At 40.7% G+C, this 2000-nt stretch overlaps 1 protein-coding gene across 1 annotated transcript; it reads left to right on the top strand.

The window, feature by feature from the left end:
• The first annotated feature begins 13 nt into the window (after nucleotides 1-13).
• LOC110011514 (ATP synthase protein MI25-like) lies at nucleotides 14-1992 on the top strand. The gene is made up of 3 exons (XM_020691696.1): nucleotides 14-709; nucleotides 793-817; nucleotides 898-1992. Exons 1-3 carry the CDS (start codon nucleotides 442-444, stop codon nucleotides 1487-1489), a joined length of 885 nt encoding a protein of 294 aa, XP_020547355.1. The 5' UTR covers nucleotides 14-441; the 3' UTR covers nucleotides 1490-1992.
• Nucleotides 1993-2000: the final 8 nt, after the last annotated feature.

A 2000-nucleotide genomic window follows, 5' to 3' on the forward strand; every position in this document is an offset into this window, starting at 1 on the left:
CAGCCACAAGAGTGCTCTAATGAAAAAGATCAATATACACTTGAAATTCGGCATTATATATATTATGTACACGCCTAGCCCGTTATGGGACACTTTCAGCCGGTGGTAGGGGTCCCTAACTTGGAGCTTTACCTCAAAGTGAGTCTATCCACATTCACAAGGTGATAGTTTGAATCAATCAATCACGTGTGGCAACTACCATTTGACCTCTGGAAAGTAAATTACAGTGAGTCTATTATGACTTCAAACCACTATAATGTACTTTCTAAAAAGAAATGAAGGAAAGGCTGCATTTAGGAGTGATTGGCTAACTAGAAATATCGTAAGATAAGAAAGATCGTAAGTAACAGCAAAAGCCATAGCACAGCTTTTTTTTTCATTTGAATTTTTCTTACATTCTACGTTCCCGACACGGATCCTATTAAATATTTTACATTTTCTATGATCATCTCTATTTCAGGTATTCGGGGAATCCTCCTTAATAGACGAAATATTCCTATTATGTCAATGCCAATTGAATCAATGTTATTAGCTGTGAATTCGAACTTTTTGGTATTTTCCGTTTCTTCGGATGATATGATGGGTCAATCATTTGCTTCATTGGTTTCAACGGTGGCAGCTGCGGAATCTGCTATTGGGTTAGCCATTTTCGTTATTACTTTCCGAGTCCGAGGGACTATTGCTGTAGAATCTATTAATAGCATTCAAGGTTAAACATGACTCCTAGAGAGTTACCAAAATACGAAGTTATCTTCTCCTTTCGTTTTCTTCTTTATTTTTCTTGGTTGGCAGGGTCAGGGCCTTTCTCGCTGGGCGAGCACATCCGATTCTAAAGTCCTTTCCTAAACCACTTCCCGTTCAGTTGCTGAAAGATAGAGATAAGGTTTTCTAAATGAGATTAAGTTCCACGAATATGCAGGCTAGAAAGATGCTATTTGCTGCTATTCTATCTATTTGTGCATCAAGTTCGAAGAAGATCTCAATCTATAATGAAGAAATGATAGTAGCTCGTTGTTTTATAGGCTTTATCATATTCAGTCGGAAGAGTTTAGGAAAGACTTTCAAAATGACTCTCGACGGGAGAATCCAGGCTATTCAGGAAGAATCGCAGCAATTCCCCAATCCTAACGAAGTAGTTCCTCCGGAATCCAATGAACAACAACGATTACTTAGGATCAGCTTGCGAATTTGTGGCACCGTAGTAGAATCATTACCAATGGCACGCTGTGCGCCTAAGTGCGAAAAGACAGTGCAAGCTTTCTTATGCCGAAACCTAAATGTTAAGTCAGCAACACTTCCAAATGCCACTTCTTCCCGTCGCATCCGTCTTCAGGACGATCTAGTCACAGGTTTTCACTTCTCAGTGAGTGAAAGATTTGTCCCCGGGTCTACGTTGAAAGTTTCTATAGTAGAACTCATTCGAGAGGGCTTGGGGGTCTTAAAAATGGTTCGGGTGGGGGGTTCTCTTAAGAATAAAGAAGACGAATAGAATCTAATTCATGTTCACAGAAGAGCGGATCCAATACCAAGACGACTTCTTTCTCAGGAAGTGCAGCAAGTACTTGAGAAATTCTGGAATATCATGCCCCACGACAGATATACTTACCGACAAGATCAATAGTAGAAGAAGGAAGGCAATGCGCCGGTGCCTTGGGGCAGAAGCTTCGGTTTGCTTTAGTTTAAGGAAAATGCATCTCATGCCATGGTTCTTGTTTGCGTATCCGCGGTTGGTCAACTATTAGTTTCCGCTGCAAGTGCTTGAGAATGAATACGAGTAGGAGCTGTGATCTTAGCAATTAAATCAGAGTAAGCTGTTCTCGAATTTCATTACCTTGAGGTTTGGATTGCAGCAGGTCTAATAGTCGACGAAAGGACAACAGTTTTCAGGTTTAAAAGAATTTCATCCCTATCCCTTTCATCCAAGCCAATTGAATTAGTAACCGATGCTAGAAAGGGAACTTTAAAAGGATGAGCGCGCTAGCGCGAAAGCCGTTGCGCTA

The sequence above is a fragment of the Sesamum indicum genome, unplaced genomic scaffold (assembly GCF_000512975.1).
Source record: "Sesamum indicum cultivar Zhongzhi No. 13 unplaced genomic scaffold, S_indicum_v1.0 C01036, whole genome shotgun sequence".
In the NCBI taxonomy this organism is placed as follows: domain Eukaryota; kingdom Viridiplantae; phylum Streptophyta; class Magnoliopsida; order Lamiales; family Pedaliaceae; genus Sesamum; species Sesamum indicum.

Excerpts from the sequence above, each read along its gene's own strand:
- LOC110011514 (XM_020691696.1), top strand. The coding sequence starts at position 442 with ATGATCATCTCTATTTCAGGTATTCGGGGAATCCTCCTTAATAGACGA. Across the intron at positions 710-792 it reads ATCTATTAATAGCATTCAAG|GGTCAGGGCCTTTCTCGCTG; the intron begins GTTAAACATGAC and ends CTTGGTTGGCAG. Across the intron at positions 818-897 it reads GGGCCTTTCTCGCTGGGCGA|ATTAAGTTCCACGAATATGC; the intron begins GCACATCCGATT and ends TTTCTAAATGAG.